Source organism: Telopea speciosissima, chromosome 6, assembly GCF_018873765.1.
Source record: "Telopea speciosissima isolate NSW1024214 ecotype Mountain lineage chromosome 6, Tspe_v1, whole genome shotgun sequence".
In the NCBI taxonomy this organism is placed as follows: domain Eukaryota; kingdom Viridiplantae; phylum Streptophyta; class Magnoliopsida; order Proteales; family Proteaceae; genus Telopea; species Telopea speciosissima.
The window spans coordinates 64,356,784-64,376,797 of NC_057921.1; the positions used below are offsets into that span (position 1 = coordinate 64,356,784).

The 20,014-nt window shown below is 37.9% G+C and overlaps 1 protein-coding gene across 4 annotated transcripts; it reads right to left on the bottom strand.

Moving 5' to 3' along the window:
• Positions 1–290: 290 nt before the first annotated feature.
• On the bottom strand, positions 291–18,762 carry LOC122664368 (ascorbate transporter, chloroplastic-like). Of its 4 annotated transcripts, none has more exons than XM_043860159.1 (11): positions 18,502–18,759; positions 15,744–16,360; positions 15,548–15,655; positions 13,466–13,621; positions 7,219–7,434; positions 6,650–6,856; positions 5,730–5,867; positions 4,351–4,452; positions 3,148–3,213; positions 518–607; positions 291–399 (listed from the first exon to the last, which is right to left on the bottom strand). In XM_043860159.1, exons 1-11 carry the CDS (start codon positions 18,554–18,556, stop codon positions 307–309), a joined length of 1,848 nt encoding a protein of 615 aa, XP_043716094.1. In that variant the 5' UTR covers positions 18,557–18,759; the 3' UTR covers positions 291–306. The 4 variants fall into 4 exon arrangements, with proteins under 4 accessions (XP_043716094.1, XP_043716095.1, XP_043716093.1 ...); XM_043860160.1 differs by having other exon boundaries at positions 291–404; positions 523–607; positions 15,744–16,354; positions 18,502–18,758; XM_043860158.1 differs by having other exon boundaries at positions 291–404; positions 523–607; positions 18,502–18,757.
• Positions 18,763–20,014: the final 1,252 nt, after the last annotated feature.

Here is a 20,014-nt window from a genome sequence, read left to right on the forward strand (position 1 = left end):
ATGAAGAATTTCCTCAAATTTTCTATATTATAACATGTATGTAAGGGTTAAAGGAATTTTAGATACCTGTGCGAAGACGGTTTTTCAAGCCAAGCGACAAACCTCATATTGGTGGGGCAGAGCTTCAAATGAGTAGGAAGAAAAGAACTTCCAAAATGGTGGCAATCTGGTATTCCCCTCCCCCCCCCCAATTCACCTCAGACTTGATTTCTGGTCAAGTGTCTCTTCATCTATTACCATCTATGAATTCAGTTTCTTCATCATAGGGTGCATCTTTTTGTTTCCTTCCAATTATTTTATATTCTACTACTCAAGAATTTTCTCTCCAGTTGAGAAGAAGTTCCAGACCAATGTGCCAAAGATATACAAGGCGACAGCCACTTTAAAGACATCATCCCACGAACCTTCAAGAGTTAAATAAGAAGATCAAATAATCAAGTTCATCCAAAACAGTTGAGAATGAATGTGATATCTTCCAACTGTTAAAATATTAAGTAAACAGTGCTGGTTTTGTGGCTGTACCTCGTTGGAGAATGTATCCAGTGGCGGCTGTGCCGAAGACTCCAGCAAGCACTCCAGCAGTGTTTGATAGTCCCAGCAATACTCCCTATGTTTCCAAAATTTACAAAACAAATCGAGTTTTCGCATGTCAAAAGTTAAAAGATTTCCATCGTTTCCATGAAATATGAAGGAGATATGTGCAAATAAAATAGACAAGACTATTGATATGTGTTAATAGTCATATATGAATATGAAAAGAGAAGATTTTGATTGTCATCATTATTTGAAAATTTCATTTTAGCTCCCTTAACTTATTTCTTTGACTCACCCACCCTAATGTAGTATATTTTAAAGATCAAAACAGTACCAAGAACAGGATCGACATACAGAGAATAGATGAGCACATTTAGGATCAAATTAAACTAAATCAGATGGATGGATGGGGCTGAAACTCAATTGTGTTCAGTAAACATGTAGGACAATAGTTTCTGAAAATTAGAAACTGATCAAATGGTTGGATCAGAAGATGTAGGAGAATCCTAGTCGCAATAGGATAGGGGTAAAACAGTAATTTGGCCAATCAAAATAAAGAATAAAGATCAAGGAACAGAATTATATTGAATTTTTAATTCCGATCACAGGGTATAATTATCAGCCAAAACAGATTAATACTGACACAAATCGATTCAGTGAATAACTCAGTAAAAAACAGTAGTGTAAAACATAAGAACAAGGGTAGTTTAGAGATTTAACTAAATATACAAATTTGAATCGAGTTCCTCTTTAGGGCTGAGGAATAACTGGTCAACTTTTGGATGAATTCTAACGACTGGATTGCTTAATCTCAAGAAAAGGTTTAACGTATAAGTTCCGGATAGAACAGAAGTAGCAGAAAATTTCCAGAACTTTAACTTACTTGTTAATAGCAGATTTAGAAGATAGAATAAAAAAAAATCCAGTATAAGAGTAGCATCACAAGGACATGAGCACTAGAACAATCCACCCAGGCTTCTCACCGCAAGGTGTTGATTGGAATCTCTCCATATGCAGAGCTTCTCACTCTTCACTGAGTCTCACAGCATACATACTTTTTCAGCAGCGAAAGAAAAGGCTCAAACCAAAATCTCATTAATCAAATTCGTGTACAAGACTTTAGTCCCTTACAAACTTATATAAAATACTCAAAAATAGACTCAAACACTAAAAAGGAAAGGCCTAACCCAATCCTTAACTAATAAGGAAACATAAACTGACTAGGAAACTAAAATAATGAAATAAACTAACTCAAAACAGGACTCTAACTAAACTAATGAAGTAAATCTCATTTTCCTACTTTCTATCCATATTTTAGGCCTATTAAAGTGGCTCATTACATAGAAACCCAGGGAATCAAAGGCCCAACACCTACATAACCCAATCCAAGGCTTATTTCTAATAAAATAAGCCCTTTAGGTGACTTATCTGCATCACACCTCCTTTTCAAGGTCCGTCCCATAAGTTCCTTTGTTCAAATTAGTGCCAAGGGTAGTTCAAAAGTTCAGATTCAGCATCAAATTTGTATGCAATAAAAAAGCAAACACTGTCCCATAATGTATCTTCCAAATATGCTAGTCAGAACCCAGATGTGTGTACCTGTTATCCTTATCTTCTTGCGTTTCTCACATCTTTTCATCCAAGGATAAAAGAAATCTTTCCTTACACTTATATTCTTGTGTTCCTCATATACTTTCATGCCAGAGATAAAACAAAACTTCCCTTTGTATGTAGCTATCCAAATTGTGTGATGGTTTACAAAAAGAAAAAAAAGAAAGACTTTGTGCCACCCTATCACCACTTACCATGGCCTCCTTGACAGAGGGACTGCGGCATCGCACTTCTAGTGGGTGTCAGATCTTCCAACTCGTGAAAGGAAATATGTCCCAGGTTTCTGGTTGTGCCAAAGGTCAAGGCCCCTTAACATGTCAAGACAGCTGGCCTGACTGACCTACTCCAACCTGAAACCATGTTGCCTTTTGAAATTCAACTTCATGATTCTGGTCAACCTTTTCTTCAGCACCCGTGAATGAGTTGGAAAGTTTGCTTTTGGTGGAAATATGAAATGTCCCCAGGATCCTGGGTTAAAAGGGAAAAATGATAGAATGGAATAGAGAATGTTGCCAACCCAGAATCCCACTTGACCCCTTCAGAAGGGCCGTAAACCCTGTGCAAGTCCCACTTTTGCAGCGTCCTGGAAGGGGTGGATTGGATACAGTCCTAACATCTGGCACTTCCACACACAAAGTGGCCATTCTCAGACTCAAACCTGTGTCTACACAGTAGATGATTGCACCAAGAAATGGCCCCTACTCACCCGAAAACTCAAAAGAGGAAGAGGTCAAGCTTAGGGACCCCAAAGTTTGCAAATGTAATAATACATTCGAGCGCAGACTTGATACCCCAAAGACTGCAACATAGAATGAATCCCTCATTGCTGTTTTCTTCACTATTACCGTATGAAATTACCTTTTGTTTTCCTGGCAGAATAAATTTATAAATACCATAGAGGTAAAATTGCTTAAATGGAGAGCAACGATTTCTGGAGCTCATATCAAAAGAAACATAAGAAATCTCACACAAAGTAAGCAAGATATAAAAAGGCAAACTCACTGCGTAACGTGGTCCAATGTCTTGGTGATTAGAATAGAGACCAGACTGTGAAAAAGCATCTGACCCCTGTAAGAAGGAAAATATGTACAATCAATTTAGACTACATTACAAAATGGTTTTTCTTCATTCTTCATACATATTTCAACTGCTTTTACTAAATTCTGTGTTCTCTAGTACTAAATTATGTGGAGAACAGGCTATATAAGAGAAAGGATACAATAGGCTACTACGTACAGTAGCAACCTGGGGTCCGAAGCCAAACTACCAGTTTTTGTGTATGTTTTTTTCAAGCTAATGATTTGAATATGTGTAACCATACTTAAATAGGTTTGCCTGAAGTTTCAGGGGAAAATTCAATTATTTGACTACCGAAATGCGCATTTCGGACTTTTAGCTGAAATGTGCAAAATTTTGGTTGAAATTTCACTATTTTGTGAAATATATCGGTTTCGACCAAGATCGAAATTTTGAACCTTGATCCCAACTTATTGGAGTCGGCCACATGACCTGTCACCATGCCACTCAATTTAAAGACATATCAGCTTTAAGTTATCCCATTGTTCTTATCATAATACCATCTAAGTAAAATATTAAGAGCCTAGCAAAGAAATATTGAAGTGTCTTCATTGATAGAAAACTAAGTCCATCTTTTTATTTAAGACCATTTTGACTTTTCTCTAGCCAGTCTTTTTTCCCTTACCTCAAATTTGATTGCAATTTTTTTGGTTTCAGTTGTTTTCTCTAGTTCCTTTGAAGCTTTGAAATAGGATGCCGGATACAGGTGACACAGCTTAGTTTCTCAATATTTATTTCACTAATTGCTCCACTGGATTGATTTTCTACCTCTTCTTTGAAATGATTTGCATATTTTGCGACAAACTGGTTATGCCTCCATGCTAACAATTATACTACTTGATACAAAAGCATATTCAAACCCATGTGAATGCCCAGGCATCAGTATGCTAACTGTGTTGACTGAATAGTTCTTAGTGTACAATGACTTTTTTTTTCTTTTTTACCCTTTTGTCTAGGGAACATTATAATCTGTACAATTACTTCCATTCTCTTTACAAGATCTGTTTAAATAATCAAATTGGCATAAAATGACCCCAGAAAAGGACTAAGTGAATTACCAACTCAAAGCAAGTCAATAATAAATACAATCAACCCCAAATGCATTTTTGCTAATTTATGGGACCAAACCTGACTGCATGCCATGCATAGCACTGCTAAGGCTGGGGTTCGGACATGGCTCAGTTGTGTGAGAAAAAACGCTGGGCCCAGGAATCCAATTGATTGCATGATCTGCAGCAATGGAGGATTTAGAAGAAAGTTAAAAAAGAAATGGAAAGCAGAAAAGTGTTAAATCATAGTTTCACCGAACAATTTTGAAAGCATTACTGGTTCTCATTACTAAAATTTATTTTATAGCTTATGGTCCAAATTAGTTCACCTTGTAAAATATGTAAGTTCTAAAAAATTACAAAAGCATTTGTTAAAGGGACTGTTGGACTCTATAATTACGTCGTTGGGAAAAAAAACAAACCCTTTCCCACTTGTATGCAAGTTACTGGAGATACACAACAACACAATATGTGCAAAGCTAATAACAAAAACACACACCAATTTTTAACGTTGAAAACATGTCAAAGGTGAAAGGGAAAAACCACGAGACCTAGTCCAGAAAAAATTTCCACTATGAGAAATAATGGAGTTACAATTCTCTCTAGTCAATGCTAGAGAACTACCAAACATCAAGAGAGAAAAAAATCCTCTTGGAAAATAAAACAGCTCACCAGAATAGGTTGATTTACAATAGCACAATACTCTCACCTCAATACCCGACATGACAAACCCAGAAAAAACTGCACACTTCCTTCTTCTCTAGACAGAGAGAACATCACCACGCTGCAACCTCGTACAAGGAAAACCTCCTTTTGAGCGTGTACCATTCTATGTGCACCATTCCATGTACACTATACGCAATTCTGTGCACTCTCTATATGCCATTCTGTGCACCCCAGAGCAGTTCCTGTACTACATCTCTCTCACAAAGCACCCTCTCTGTGGTTTAACTGTTCTCTCTTTTCTCTACACTCAGGCAACAGGATGATAAAAGGGCTGGCAAGCTTGTCACGACTCATGAGGATGCTCTCATGGCAGCAGGAGAGAAATCCCGCATTCTCTCCATTACCGCCTCTCTCTCCTTTTTATACACAAAAAAGTTAGAAAGAGAGGATGAGTCGGATACAAACTTCTCACTGCCATTAATGCATGTGGATCTCCCTCCTTCATGTGACGAGGATACCCAACATACATGCATATACAGAGAGTGAAAAGCATTAAAGCTAATTAATCCAGACAACTCATAGTCAAATAAGAACAGGAAAAGCAATTATTATCGGTTATTTTACAATAGTAGATTTTCTATCGTGAACCATAAGCTTCTAATCAGATATTCAGAAACAATGAACAGATAGACACAGTAAAAGCACTGGAACATCCACCTTGATGGGCACTAAGAAAATGTTCATAGATAATTCCAGTTATGTGCTCCTTGGTCAACACTGAGCAGAGCTTACCTTTCGAACTGCAGTTATTGAAAGACCTTTGGTTACGAGAGTATCGGCAATCCACCCTCCTATATTTGCAAACACAGCCATGGTTAACCACGGTAAGACACACAATAATCCAGATTCAGTGAGGTTGAACTTCAACACCTGCACAAAGAAGAGGGGAGAAGTAAGATTCATGTAGCTCACTGTCATCTTAGTCAATACCCTGTATTCTATTTGAGGGATGATATTGAGTTCTATCAAATACCATTACACATGTGTGTACTTACCATGTGCACTATCAGATACCATTACATTTGTGTGCTTACTATGTGCATGTGTTCATTACCAGTACAAGGAAAATCTGAGTTTGCAGCTACAGTTTCATAATAAAAAAAACAGGAATATGTATTCTGTGCTTCAAGAAATCCATTGAATTGTATAAAACTTTATTTGTTCGTGGAAGTTGAATGGGTTCAGACGTTGCAGCACTAAAAATATATCAATAATTAACAACAATAGATATCTGGTAAACATTTTATCCTGCCTCCCTCCTCCAACCCAAGTCTGCACTTGTGGTTAATAATTAAGTAGCTGACCAAGATTTCCATTTGTCAAAACCACAAGGCCCATGAATTTCTACTAAAGCTGAATGGCTATGCTCATGGTGCATGACATCAAGTGATAGGATTAGAATTCAAGCCACACCAAAACAAAACCAAAAAAAAAAATTCAAAATCTTCTGGGAGCATGTTTTAAGCATGCGAATCCAATACATGGAAATGGCATCATGGACTTATTACATATGACAAAGTCATAATGTATTTTCATTCTATCCATGCCTTCTGAAGTACTTACCACTTCTCAAGAGCTCAAGCATTAAATAGATACCAATATATCATCAAACTTCAAAATAATTATCTCCTACTCTTGACACGATCAAATACCTGATTATAGTATGTTGGCATCCATGTAAGAAGAATAAAAGTTCCCCAATTATGACAAAAATGGGAGATTATAAGAGCCCAAACAGGTCGTTTTGACAAAATTAGTTTCCATGGAATGACAGAAACAGGATCCTTCAAAGCACTACCACCCAAGGTAAGCTTTTCATCAGCAGAAAGCTCTGGGTCTTCTTTTGGAGAGCTGTGTGCCTATGAAAAGCCAAAAAGAAAAGGAAAAAGAAAATTCAGAAAAACTTCCACGAAATAACATTTGGAGCATCAAATAGCACTCAAATGTACCATTTTATTAAGAAGTAATGTTAAATAGATGAGAGAGAAGTACTGTTAAGTAAGAGCGAGATCATCAAATAGTGTTGTTGCCTACTATTCTATTAAGAAACAATGTACGAGAGAGAGAGAGAGAGAGAGAGAGAGAGAGAGAGGTTAGCTCATGCATTTAAGTAGGCAAGTATATTATAAATTTATTCCAGTGTAGAAGCTAGGATTTCTTTTCTCAATACCACTATCATGTCCAATGCCCCCAAAAAAAAAAAAAAATTACCAAGACATACCTTATTCAGCCATAGTGCGAACCAGATACTTCCAAGGGAACCAAAAGAGTAAAATACAGAAGGCCAACCAAAATTTTGGATTAAAAAAGGAGAAAAGGCCAGGCCTGTCACAGAACCAAGGTACATGCCACTGTATACAAATGCAAGAGATCTGCTTCTTTCAGATACAGGGACCCACTTTGAGAGTATATTATTCATAGCTGGCATAGCAACACCCTGAAGAGAGAATTTTGATGAATAAAAACCCACTACTCAGCCAAGTAATTTAGGTGCAATAAAGTCAAAATAGAAAAAGCTAAACATTTGAACATGCATGATAGAAATGTCCTAAGTTATAATTAAATCAATATAATGTATCATGAGAATAATTGAAAGAAATAATAGAATCATATACGTGTAGAGAGTCCTAGGACTAGGAGACCAACAATTATCCATTCTGAACGGTTTAACCAGAATCAGCATTAAGCATGTACCTTTTTGTATATGAAATTACTAGGAATATATAGGAGGTCTCAGTGTAATGTGGTTCTGATAAATGAAACCAATACCAACAGAACAGGATCGTAAAACAGAGAGAGAATCCAGAATTCAATAGAAATATCACCAAACAAAATCCAGAAGTCAGGATGCTTGATAATCCTGGTCGAGTGTTCCTCTTCAGGACATTTACCCAAAAAAAAAAAAGAAGTGTTCCTCTTCAGGACTAGGGTAGGTGATGAAAAGAACATCAAAATCCAAGGGTCGGATCTGCTGAATTAGGCAATTCCTTGTTGTAGTAGGAAACCTCAAGTTTGACTAGCCAAGTGGTCTTTTGGACGATCAGGTTTCAGAGCCCATATCAGCACTATCAAGTATATTCCCACTACTGAAATCAGACTTGTAGAAAACCTAGGACCTGTAACCAATAACTTGAGAGAGAAGAAAAGATGAGGAAGAGGAGAGAACTGTTAAACTTATTAGTCTCCCTCATAATGCTTGTATTTATAATCTCAAATTACAATAGAAAGGGGAACTCCTAATCAGATTAGTAATTCCTAATCATGATAGGATTCCAAGTTACAATAGGAAAAGAACTAGAACTAATAACTCAAACTGAAACTAAGACTAATAACTCACAGTAGAATTAGGACTTGACATAATTAGAAACTAGGACTCCAACTAGGACTAGGAAAATAGAAGATACACATATCAACCAAATCACTGTTCATGTGAACAGTGTCACATGAACAGTACTTCAACACTCCCCCTCAAGCTGGATTATCCAAATAAGTAAAGAAAGAAGATCCAGCTTGAACTAAAAGGAAAAAAGAACTCCAAATAATGCAAACACTCCCCCTCAAGTTGGCGCATACAAGGTATCAATGCCCAACTTGAACAAAATGAGAAGAAACTAAGTTGCAACAGAATCCAGCTTGACATATGAATGCAACTCCCAAATAAACCTTCAAGAACTTGAAAAAATAGATCTTCAAAACTTGGACAGACATGATCAGCAAACCGGGACTGGAATGTCTTCCAAAAAAGGTAGCTCTCAACGATCTTCAATAGCTATCCAGTGATGAATCTCAGATTGTCATAGTGACTTAGAATCTTGAAGTGAAATAACTAGAGCAAAGAAGCAAATAAAACAACCGAATCAGCAGCGGCAAAAATACTGTATCAACCCAACTGAAAGTCCTCAAATAGGCAACAACCATATATCTTCAATACTCTTCAATACTTCAATCTCCCCCTTACGGCAAACTCAACCCAATAACAAAGTAGATACCCATTGGCAATGGTGAAAACTCTGATCTTCTATGCTTTGCACCTAGTGTTCCTGCAAGTTCTGCTTCTACAATGTCTGCAGGTGTGTTGTACATAATTCCCCCCTCACGTGGACATAACAGAGATAATGTAAAAGATAGGGCAAAAACATAGTATTCCAAAATTTTCTAAAAGTGCTACAGGTAATTATTAAGGAAGGAATGGTAAAATTGTAATTTACCAGAAGTTTCCAAAGGTGTTATGGGTAAATACCAAAGATATGAGATATGAAGGGAATTATTGAAATGGAATGGAGTTGGAAAAAGGATGGCATGGCTGTAATTTGGTGGAAATCCACTTTGAAATACAATCCAAGCCAAAGGGCAAAATGGTAATAAACCAGAAATTTCAAGGGTCAATTGGGTAGGCAAATAGGGGAATGGATGAAAAAATAATGGCAGTTCCGTAAATAATCAGAATTTTGCAAGGGCTTTTTGGTAAACAAAAAGCAATGGGATGCAATGAGTAAAATAACCAAAATTTCATGAATGGCTATGGAGGGTGGCAATTTGGTAAATAACCAAAATTTTCAAGGGGTTATTGGAAAATAATGAAGCAAGGGAACAGATTTGGAAAATAATTTAATTCCCTAGTAGAAAGGGTAAACTAGAAAAGGAATGTAAAAAATGGATAAAAGAGAATAAGAGACAAAGACAAGGGAATTATTGGAACTCATAAAATAAGGTTTTTAAATAAACCAACTTACGAAGGTTGTCTTCAACCTTACGACAGAGAAACCAGGGAGATTGAAACCTTCACGCAACCACGGTTTCAAGCTCAGGACGAAGCCAGCAAAGGCGGAAAAAAGGATCCGCCCAAATCAATAACCTCCAGACCCCATCGTCACCTTCACGAAACTAGGGGCGGTAGTCATGGATGCAGCGGCAACCCTGCAAAATCTCGCAAGGAAGAGAAGTAGTCCAAAGGGAAGAGGAAAACCACAGCTGCTGCAAACACCATACAACCAGAGCACTAAACACCACAACCAGCCCAGCAGGAAACTAGTTAGTCTTATTCTCAACCAAGTCTTCAATGCTAGCAGTAATAGATCCAAACCAGGTCGGGGAACCGCCAGCAAACGAAGAACTTTCAGCAATCGAACAAGATCAACCGATAGCAACCACAACATCAAATCGATTCAGCAGCAAACCAGAATTTAATTCCACAAACAAACCTTCGATAGCAATCAAAGTAAACAACAGCAGCGACAATTGATGAATCGATCCAAATAAAATTTCCCACAGCAATAATCAACCCTGGAAACCAGAAATCGAAGAACAACTTCTTCTCTATTCACTTGCTTCTCAGGAGGAGAGGATCTAGTCGAACCGAGAAACCTTCGTCTTCGAACCGACCGTACGGTAAAGTAGGGAAGAGTTGGGGAAGCAGCAAAAACAAAAGTTCCAACAGATCAATTCAGCAAATCGATGTCTGTTCTTCAAAAAACCAGATTGGAAACCCCTGCAAGATGGAGAAGAAAAAAAACCTGCTACTGAATCTGGCAGTAGCAGTGGTATCGTAGTAGCGGCAGCATATCATATACCCAACAAGGAATAAAACTCCTCGAATAAAAACAGCGGCAAACAAGAACCAGATCTGAAACTGGCCAGGAAAAAGAGTTGTTCCCAATAATAACCTTGATCGATCTCCAAGGAATCTTCAAACAGAACAGCAATCGATTCCAAAAAAATACACTGCAGAAAATAGATCTCCAAAAAGGCAGATCAGAACCTGAGCAAATCAAATCAGCAACTCAATGTACGAAACCCTAGTTCTTCTTCTTCTTCTTCGATGAACTAGGGTTTCTTTCTAAAAACAAGAAACCCTAAACGACTCTCAAAACGGCAATCTTGGAGAGAATCAGTCACTAGTTGCCTAGCTCTGATACCATGTAGAAAACCTAGGACCTGTAACTAGTAACTTGAGAGAAAAGAAAAGATGAAGAAGAGGAGAGAACTGTTAAACTTATCAGTCTCCCTCATAATGCTTGTATTTATAATCTCAAATTACAATAGAAAGGGGAACTCCTAATCAGATTAGGAGTTCCTAATCATGATAGGATTCCAAGTTACAATAGGAAAAGAACTAGAACTAATAACTCAAACTAAAACTAAGACCAACAACTCACAGTAGAATTAGGACTTGACATAATTAGAAACTAGGACTCCAACTAGGACTAGGAAAATAGAAGATACACATATCAACCAAATCACTGTTCACGTGAACAGTGTCACATGAACAGTACTTCAACAGCAACAGAATTCAAGGGGGGAAAAAAACAGTTCTTGAATATCCACCCAAATTAGCAACTGATGATTCCAACTCAGATTAGGATTATAGCATTCAGTCAGCAAAATCAAAACTTGATAGCAGTAATATGTTTAGGATCTGACCGAATGAATTCTGTGGAATCAGAACGCAAATCTGACCTGTTTATGATCAGTTGCAACAAATCCCAAAGAAGTAGGAGAGGTGTATCACAGGTTGCTTCTGATTCTGTTGCAGGATATGGCAGCACAGTTTGCTGTATTTTGAATGGAGTTGATAAAGAAGAAGATAGAAGAAGAAAGATCCAACCTGGGCTTCCCACCGCAAGGTCTGACTGGTTTCACCACCGATCGACACCTTAGATCACCACAAGGCAAGTTACTGCTTCACCACAACCTAGATAAAACATAAATCTGTAAAATGAAAATCTATTGATGTATACATTGACGTTGCCCTTCCCTAACAGTTTGAGCTTTTAGGTGAAACGGTAGAGAACATGGTATCAGAGTAGGGAGGTCACGTGTTCGACTCCTGGGAAGTGCAATCGGAAGAGTTTTCCCGACATTGCTTCTCCCTTGGTGCCACGTGAAGGAAATGCCGCATGAGCTCCACGTGCAAGGACCATGGGATCTTGGCCTGCACTTGCAGGGGAGTGTTGATGTATACATAGACATTGCCCTTCCCTAACAGTTCTAGCTTTTAGGTGAAAAGGCAGCGAACAAAATCATGGGCTGCAATGTTGCCCCGTCTTTTATTTATAAAAGCGACTAAGAGACAAGTATAAACAGACTAGGATACCCCTAGCCGACCTCCCTAGTAGTCCCACGGTCCCACCTTTCGTAAACTCTATTTTTAAAAAAAGGGAATAAGATAAGATTAACTAAACAACTTAACTTGAACCTATTGAACCATCGGTTCAAGAACTGAACCAGAAGTAACTTAAAACAACTTAAAATAAAACAAAGTGGACCCAGACCACATTAAGCATGTTCAAACCAGAACTGGGCCACGTTAGGCCTGGTTCTTCCTGGACTTCCTACGCTGGTAGATCTTCAATTCTGCATCAGCTTTACCCTGCTTGAAATCATTCGTCACTAACAAATGGGGGAAAGAAATGTAATGCTCATAAAAATCCGGGTTAGGGGTGTCAAACTCTAAACCAAACCGGTCAAACCAACCGAAAAAAGCCTAAACCAGACCGAATCGATTGCTTATTGGGACACCTTCAGTTTGGGATACTATGGAACCGGCTGAAAATCGGACCGACTGATAACCGCACCGAACATGGAAAATCAAACTGGACCCGAGTCCAAACTGATAAGAAACCGATATCAACCCAGAAAACATGTTTTTCCCCATAATTGTGTCTATATATAAATGGTGAACCGATCCTAAACCAGATATCAACCTGATAAGAGCAAATCCAACCAAAAACTGGACCAAAACCGAACCTTCCCTTATTGGTTTGGTTTTGGATTCACCCATTCTCACCCCGAAACCGATGCAGCCCAACCACAACCACACCGAACTGACTGATTGACACCCCTAATATAGGTCGAGAGGTTAAAAATCATCCGCATGGATCCATGTGCATTTGTGTCTTGGACGACCTTTCCATTTGACAAAGAAGGAAATAGTAGAAACCATTATGAATACATCTATTTTAGCTCAGTATATCTATCACTTTCCATCCCACAACTCTGTGAAAGTTGTGTATTGTTTATATCCCATCAGTTGATCCTAATCAGATGGTGTCCATCCATTGATCAGTTGATCTTAACAAATTATTTAGGTGACTACTCTGTGAAAGGTGTGTTGTTTATATCCTTCTCATTATGTGCCTACTTGTTGTTGGAGTATTACAGGATTGACAATCCCAGACTGCAAGTGTCAAGGATAGTGATCAAGAAATACTACAAACCCCTCCCCTTTTCAATTCTTATCATCTTGGATGTATTATCCTAAATGGATAAGAGGGGAGGCACACACACACACACAAGCATTTGTCACTTGTAAATGTTTGTATGAGAGATGGCATGTAAATAACAGGGGCTCAAGTAGGATGTGTTTTGATGGCTCAGTGCATTATATTGTCCTCAACATTTACGTTATAAAAATTAAGAGTACCAACAGTGATTCACAGAACCAAAATCAAACAATGCAAGAAGCCAACCTCACCAATCCCCATAAAGGCACGCATGATAAGCAAGAAGGGAAGCCCAAGTTTTGCAGCTATAGGTGTTAGAATTGTTGCAATAGACCACCAAACCACCCCGAAACCTAGTACAAGCTTTCCGCCAACCTTATCCGCCCATATACCTCCAACAATCTATTCAGCATTCAGGGGGAAAATGCAGTTAGATATAACACATTATATGATTTAGATATTCCAATCGTAAAGATATTTTGAAAGAACGATAATCATAGACAAGAAGAAAAAATAACAAGTTGTTGAGGGTAGGATGTCTTATATTCTGTCACAGGGGTTTGTGGGCAGATTCCGAACGGTGTTAAAAGCCCGTAGGGCCCGAAGGGCCTGAGGGGAAAAAAATTAGGGTTATATGGGATTTTGGTACACTGTACCAATATATTTTTCGCTATAATTTGTAGTGAGGGAATTCTCTGAAAAAGAGGAGGCATGAGGACGAGTGGCTGTAACTCTATTCTCCATTGTTAGTGAAGCACTGAAGCAGTTCTCGTCTCATTGTAAATGTAGGCAATCTTGCCAAACAATGTAAATCTTTATGTTGCGTCTGTGTGATTGTTTTTCTTTCTGTTGTGTTTGTTTTCTTGCATCATGATTAGGTTTCAGGTTCCTACACAAGTATATAGCATGTCCGGCCTACAAAAAAATTGACATTTTAGTAGTCTGCTGCAGTGTTGACTGGTAGGATTGTCAACTGTCGTGATTTGAGTTTGCCTCTATTTGAACAGTTCTCTTAGACCCAGCTAGAACTATTAGGACCACGTTAGGGGGGGGGAGGGACTATGCTTTTGACTTCTTGATTAGGAGCTTTTGATTAGTCCTTCTGATTGATGGGTATTAATTAGCAACTTTTTCATTATTAATTAGCTCTCATTAATAGAGGTCGCATTTTCAAAGGTTTAAAAACTTTCCTTAATTTAATGGATTGTAGATTTAATAGTATTCAAATTTTGACATCTTCAGCTCTTTTATAGGAAGTTTAATCAACATTTAATGGGAGATAATTGGTGAGCAGTATGATTAACTATAAGTTTATAGCATATTAGTAGTCTTTCCAAACCACCGACACACAAATCTCATTAACCACAGAATTTAGTGAGTCGAAAAGTAAGATTACTTTAATTTACTATGTGCATTTAGTTTATACAACATATGAGCCAGCTCAGACTGACCTGAGGCCTTTCCAGTTCTGTGCCCAGGTCAGGTTTTAAAAAATTGGTCCATAATTTGGTCAACATTGTCTTCTAAGAATAGCAGGTGTCTAACATTAAAAAATGAAATCACAAATCCTATTAATACTAAGTATCTACCTACCTGGTGTTTTCATGGACATTTTGCACCAGGCAGAAAGACCATTCAGTGGGCCTGAACAATAGTCTTACGTCATGACTTTTACCAACATAATAACCATTGACTGGTCAACAGATTTTCTCGTTCAAACAGTTGTACTGCCTATAGATCATTCAGACCAGACATTCGGACCTCTTCATAGACCACTGTTACAGTGTACAAATCTTTTTTAAGGTTTGAAAATGCCTCTTGAGGTGCATTGCACAGGATTTGAATCCCAAGACCTCCCAAGTAACAAACGATCCTAACACCAAGCTACACTCGATGAGATATAAGAATGAATCTTTTAATATATGTTTTGAATTTTTATTTTCCTACTTACCCACACTGTTCAGACAGTCAACTGTCTGACTGCCAATGGCCAGGTCCGATCTGTCTAAAGTTGTTGTCAAACTATTGTTCTTGCCACATTTTTTCATGTCCGTTTATGTGCGGGCATCCAATTATACAGTTTGCATAGACTGACCGAGACTGTCTTTTGTAGCATCCCAAACAAGAACTTTGGGGTAAATCACAATAATGCTAGGGTGGGACCACCTAAAACAAAACACATGTGAACTCTTTTGGTGGAACATGCCATTTTCATAATACTCTCACTTTTAGGGTGTAGAACTCCACATTTGGGTTTTTCCATTTTCACAACCAGATATTAACACTGCTACTCATGTTATTGTTAAGGAGCCAATATTCAAGGCAAACCTGAGTCAGTAGGTAACCCCAGAAAAAAGAAGACTGAATTAGACCAACAGTTGCAGAATTCCAGTTGAACTCCTGTGACATTGGAAGTATGGCAATGCTCATGTTGACCTGCACAGAATTTATATTGTTTAGTGCCAAGGAGTCCATAAATTTTGGGATGGTCCAAACATCACTATAAAAGGAGATCAGCACTTACACGATCCATGTTGCAGAGCAGAAATGCAGAAAAACAAAGTAGTACGATCACCCAACGCTTTGGAAATTTCTCCCGCCAAGAAAAATTTTGCACACTCCCTTCCACTAAAGCAGCTTCATTCGGCACTTCTGAAGAGCTCAGTGAGTCCAGTTTCGCCCCTGCTATGTCATACTCTTCTGATTTATATTCAGCACGTGTCCTAGATGCTATATGAAACTCAGAGTGTTGGACGTGCCCATTATATAAACCAAATTTATGCAGCTTTCTGGGCTGAACTGAACTGCCATCAGGGGGATATGAAGAAATAAAACACTTGCATCTTATTTGAATTCTTTGCTTAAGATTTAATGCATGAAGATTTTCAGCAAATGGTGGGTATGAATGAAGATGCTCTACTTCACCAAGGGTTCCTGTCATTCGTTTTCCAGTTTTCATGTCTGAAGGACCAATAAGATGAATCATTGGACTATACAAGTTTCTAGACATGTAGGAACAGCATTTCCTTAGAATAGGTGATTTTTTGTTGAAAATGTTTCCCCGTGCATATCTCGCACCACAAACACCTTGATGCTCTCCCCTTTGACGTGTACCAGCCTGCTCTGTTTGAAATACTTTTCCTGCAGTGATTATTAAATTACTAAGTAGCAAAAGAGACCATCAGAAGTGTCAAAGTGGAGAAAGTACCAAAAAATAAATACACAAGTTAGATGTGTTCAGGCACACTGAAGCCAAAAGCAAACAGTAGTGTTGCAGAATAAGTGTACATCCATATCCACAAGAGGAAACTGCTGGATCATTAATAACAAGAGTAGGCATTAAAGCATGCTCCATCTACCTGTGCATGCACACAACAAGGACAATCTACCTTACTGCTTAGTGCTGAATATTAACATTCTAGCAAGCTGTTATCCAAGCAGAACGTTAAGTTCAACATGAAAATAAATGGACAGATGAAATGGGGAGCTGTTCTGCATCCTTATACAAAAGCTGCAACATGAAAGATACTGGAGTTAAACACCTCCTAACACTGGACCAGCTTGAACTAGCTCTGCAGTTAGCAGTACAGTAGAGTGGACAAACACCAGAAATTACAGTCATTGTCCATTTCAGGCTGTCTAAAGCCAAAATGTCATAGAAAAAAAGTGATAGAAGATACTAGCTAGTTGAACTGCGATTCAAATGCATAATACAAGAGTTTTTTTTTTTCACAGAACCTCCATTATTCTGTATGTTGGACAAAATACCTCTTGCAATCCCATTATACAGTATGTCTCAGGCTCAATCCCTATTAACATATCACAGATGATTATCTTTTCTTTCTTTTTTTTTTGGGTTGAGGGGAGTTGGAGAGGGTAGCCAATAGCTATGCTAGAATCAGTAAAAGAAAAATGATAAACATTTCTTTCCTACATTAAAAGAATGTATTTTCAAAAGAACAAAGGTCCAAATTTAGACTTCATGTACCAGTAAACCTTGCTCAAGTTGACAGAGGAATTTCATAAACTTTGTAGTAAAATCCATGCTGTCAATTTCGACAATAGGAAAGGTCAAGAAAAGAAAAAGAAATACTATATAACTGGAACATAAGTTTAGCTCACTATTAGGTTTGATGCATAGAAGTTTTTTCTGCCTAAATTCTTTGATCTCCAATTAATTTCTCTTTTTGTTTTGATCGTGGGGGGGGGGGGTGGAAAAATTGCACCAAAGAACATTAATCATTATTCTATTACGTACAAGAACTGGCTCCATCCAAAATCCAGTGTCTATTAAAGATATTTTAACCTTCATTAGTACATGAAATGCTAAAATCTGGTCAAGAAGATATTGGGAGTGAGTGATAGAATCCATAATAGAATCAGAACAAGATCCTGGGCACTTAACATCTTCATCATTTACAGAAAGACGGAGTAGAGTGAAAAATGACACACTATGCACAAAACATCAGAGAAAATTATCACAAGAGCTTGGGCCTAAAAAAGGAGACTAAATTCCTGAATACATACTATCATTCAGTGTCTCATTATTTGAAGCATTAAACAGAGAAAAAACGGATGTTTCTATGTGGATCTAATCCCACTTTTGGATTAAACCTTACATCTTTAGTCCACACAACCTTCCAAACCATTTCAGATAAGTTAAGATCACATGCATGCATAAGCAAATCAGTTTCATTCCCACCGCCCTGCCCTGCCCCACCCCACCCCCAAAAAATTAAAAATTAAAAAACATTGAAACATTAACCAGTTCATACACAATAATATATTTAACAAGGAAACAGAGAACATGACTAAAATTATACAGAATCCTCTACAGAACATCTATACTCCCAGTGACGAAATCAGAGTCATGACACTTCCGTAAACACTCCTTCCAACACAATGGGCAGCTTTAAGCATATAATTCAACGAAAGTAACTGTATGCAGTTACAAAATTAGCTCAAACTAATTTAAAAAACTACAGAAAGGTCCTATGACTGCACTTCTCTCCTTCAGCAGAGAAAGACCAAAGCAAGAATCGAAACCCGTGCATCAGCAGATTCAAACCGATTTCAAACAGAGAAAAAGGTAAAGAAAATCAGAATGAGCACAATTGATCGATGGAAACACAAAATGTAAAAAATAAATCTAGCTCAAACCACTCTTCCATTACAACCATCCATCCCCAATCCAAAAATAAGATAAAATAACCTCAAAAATCAAAGACAATAACAGAATATTGGATAAAGTATATATCAGATTTAGAGTTGAAGATCGATACCTGAACCAAGAAAATAACCGAAATTACGGCTCGGAAGAACCGCACCGACTGCCATTGCTCCGGCGACTACAACATCAACTCTTTGAAAGCAAAATTAATCTAAATTTGTTCAGATTTCACAATGAAATACGCACAATCTTTCATCTAAATTTAACTTCTCACTTCCCTTTTCTCTCCCTCTCCTACTGATTTGCTTGTATGTGTGTTCATGAAAGAGTGAGAATGGATAACAGAAATCCTTTTCATGCAAATTAATGCGCTTTTTTTTTTACTTCCTTTCCCAAAAGCGGGAAAAAATCCACGTTAGTTACTGGTTTTTATACACCGAGTCTGAAGGAGGGTCGAGCTATGGACACGTGTCATTTAAAAATCGTGATTGAAAACGGAAGATCACATCATTTCGTAGAGAGAAAATTGGCGTTATGACTTACGACTTATGAATCCGCAATCCTTGTTAACATTTTCAAAAGATAAAATAATGGAAACAATTGCATTCAACCCGCAACTCCACAAGTAGCAATTGCAGCCCTCAACGACCTAAAATATTTACCGGAAAAAATAAGTCCCGAAATAGGGATAAATTAAATCACACGTGCGGCGTGCCTACGCCCCTGATGTGGAAATTTTCGCTTCGAACGTATCGCTCGTTCCCTTCCACGTATATTGTTCAGTTGCTACCCTTATGGCCTTTTATGCTTTGTAGATGCAATCGAATTTTTATTGTATGCAGTTTCCTAATGCCTCTCACAAGAGGAGGGTGGATCCCATTCAAGCAGAGTGTTCGGTCAGATGTCTCAGGTGGGTCTCACCCCCCTCTTGTGAGAGGCAATAGGGAATCGCTCCGGTCAAGGAATCGTAGATGATAATGATTCATATGCGATCTCTTTTGATTGTGGATTATGGGAGAGGTTCCCTACTCTGTGCAAGTGCAGTTTCGGCTAAATAAGGGAAATTTAACAAAAAGGTGAAAGGCATGATCGCATGACATATGTGAGGGGGTGTGCAATTTGAAAAATCGAAATAAGTTATGTCAAATCCTAAACCAAACCAATAAAACCGATTAAATCTTAATTGAACCTAACTGATTCCTAATTGGGTCATCTTCATTTTAGGTATAATGGTAGAAAACGATTTAAAAAAACAAAACATTTTTCCATAATTATGTATATAGGGAGGGGGTTTGTTGTCAAACTACTTAGCTCCTACACCAATGTGAGAGCATCCAACAAATGTAGGATTTTCATTTTACGAGGCAGGGCGATCATTTTTCCCTTCTTATGTCTAGGTGCAAGCTCCACACAATCTAGTGACTTTTTTTTCCCCTTATGCATTTATATATACAGTATCCCTTATGTTTTATTGTTTTTTGGCAAGGGTTTTGCAGATTATCGATGTGGGGGCATGGTTTGAGGAATCGATATTGAATAGGCCAATTTATTTTCCCATGGCTCGGTAAATGACCACCCTTATTGTCACAATTTGTCACCTCGGTAACCAAGGGTGGTGACTGGTG